This window comes from Nipponia nippon, unplaced genomic scaffold, assembly GCF_047370975.1.
Source record: "Nipponia nippon isolate SJK-2023a ecotype South Korea unplaced genomic scaffold, ASM4737097v1 scaffold_24, whole genome shotgun sequence".
NCBI lineage: Eukaryota > Metazoa > Chordata > Aves > Pelecaniformes > Threskiornithidae > Nipponia > Nipponia nippon.
In genome coordinates, this window is record NW_028262341.1 from 8,367,591 (window position 1) to 8,369,343 (window position 1,753).

At 68.7% G+C, this 1,753-nt stretch overlaps 1 protein-coding gene across 1 annotated transcript; it reads right to left on the minus strand.

Moving 5' to 3' along the window:
- Positions 1-214: 214 nt before the first annotated feature.
- Positions 215-1,753, minus strand: EMC4 (ER membrane protein complex subunit 4). The gene is made up of 5 exons (XM_087761560.1): positions 1,646-1,753; positions 1,442-1,541; positions 1,129-1,282; positions 415-575; positions 215-295 (listed from the first exon to the last, which is right to left on the minus strand). The coding sequence occupies exons 1-5, from the start codon at positions 1,720-1,722 to the stop codon at positions 260-262; spliced, it is 528 nt and encodes a 175-aa protein (XP_087617686.1). The 5' UTR covers positions 1,723-1,753; the 3' UTR covers positions 215-259.

The following is a 1,753-nucleotide window of genomic DNA, read 5'->3' on the forward strand; positions in this document are numbered from 1 at the left end:
GTGGCCCCCAAGGTTCCCAGGGTACTCCCAGCACTCCCAGTACAGGCTTCAGCACTCCTCCAGTGCGCTCCCAGTGCTCCCAGTATGGGGCCCAGCACTACCAGTACAGGCCCCGCTGCTCCCAGCACATGCCACCAATAAACCGTTTTCCCTCCAACCCGTCCTGGTGCCTCCTTGGGCTGAGCCCCCAAGCCCTCAGAATTCCCCCCAAAAATAACATCACCAGCTTGCCATTGCCTTTATTGGTGGGTGGGCGCGTTCACAGGATCAGGCCCCCCCCAGTGAACTCCATCCGCTGCCGAGGGAAGAGAGAGAAAGGGGGTGAGTGGGGGGGACCCCGGTGTTCGGGCCAGGGGGACCCTGGCCTCCGGGGGAGCGGGGGTGCGGTGGGGGGATCCCAGTATCTGGGTGCACCTGTGGGGGGGCGACGAAGGCCAGCCAGTCGGAGGGGCGGGTGGGCAGCAGCCCCATGGCCTGGCACTTGTAGAGGGCCAGCGCCAGCCCCAGCCCGTTGCCCACCAGGAACACCAGACCCTGCAGCGCCCGCCGGCTCGAGCTCTCCAGCGCCTTCAGTGCTGCAGGGAGGACAGGGTGGGACGGGGGGACCCGTCACCATCACCCGCGCGCTGCAAGCCCGGCACCACAGGGGACTGGGGGTAATGACGGGCATCAGGGGAGCGTCACGCGGGGAGAGCGGTGGCCGAGACGCTCGGCGGATGGCACAGGGCTGGCTGCGGGGGGACGCAGGGGAGTGACCAACACAGGGGTGCATGGGGGTGACTGTCGCAGGGACAACTGCAGAAGGATGCATGGGTGCGAGTGACTTGGGGGTGACTGTTGGCAGATGCACAGGAACACCTGACATGGGGGCAGCTGTTCAGGGACATGTGGGAAAATGATGTGGGGGTGACTGTCACAGGGATGGCTGTTGGGGGATGCGTTGGGGCAACTGTTGCTGGGGGACATGCGTGGCGGGGGCTGTTGTGGGGATGACTGTTACCGGCAGAGATGTAGGGCAGGGGACTGCTGTGGGTACGTGGGGCAACTGTTACGCAGCAGGGGACGGCTGTAAGGGGACACCTGGGAAGCCATCACCCGCGTGGGGCTGTAGCGTGGGGTTGTACTCACTGGCGGAGAGGGACATGAGGGCCTGCAGCGGGCGCCAGCCCATCATGCAGACCATCATGGCGGGGAAGATGGAGATGGTGTTGCCGGCCATGTACATGATGAACAGGTTCATGGGGATCTGCTTCAGCGGCGCCAGTGCCACGTCCCAGCAGCGCTGCAGGGAGAAAAGGGGACCCAGGCGTCCGGGATGGGGGGGGGGGGGGCGCCCCCGTACGGGACCCAGGCGCCTGGGACAGCGACCACCCCCCCCGGGGAACCCAAGCGTCCCGGGGGTGCCCATCCCCGCCCTCCCCGCCGATCGCCCCCCGCCCACCTTCTCCATGAGGATTTTGTCGCTCTCGTGGACGCCGCCCTCCCCCAGCTGCCGCTCGGCGAACCCCAGCGGCCCGCGGCCCTCGGCGGCTCCGCGGGGCCTGGAGGTGGGGGGGGAGGACAGAAGGGGGCAAGTGAGGCCGGGGAGACCCCCGGGCTCCCCAGATCCCCCCCCCCCCCCAGCCCCCGCTCCCCCAGGCCTCACCGCCCCCCCGGCGCCGCCGCCAGCTCCAGCGACCACTTGAAGCGCCGTCCCCGAACTGCCGCCGCCGCCGCCGCCATCTTGCGAGTCCCCGAGCGGGAAGGGGGGTCA

Coding starts and splice junctions, on each gene's coding strand:
- EMC4 (XM_087761560.1), bottom strand. CDS start 1,722: ATGGCGGCGGCGGCGGCGGCAGTTCGGGGACGGCGCTTCAAGTGGTCG. Junction 1,542..1,645: donor GCGGCGGCGCCGGGGGGGCG/GTGAGGCCTGGG, acceptor CCCCACCTCCAG/GCCCCGCGGAGCCGCCGAGG. Junction 296..414: donor CCTTCGTCGCCCCCCCACAG/GTGCACCCAGAT, acceptor TTCCCTCGGCAG/CGGATGGAGTTCACTGGGGG.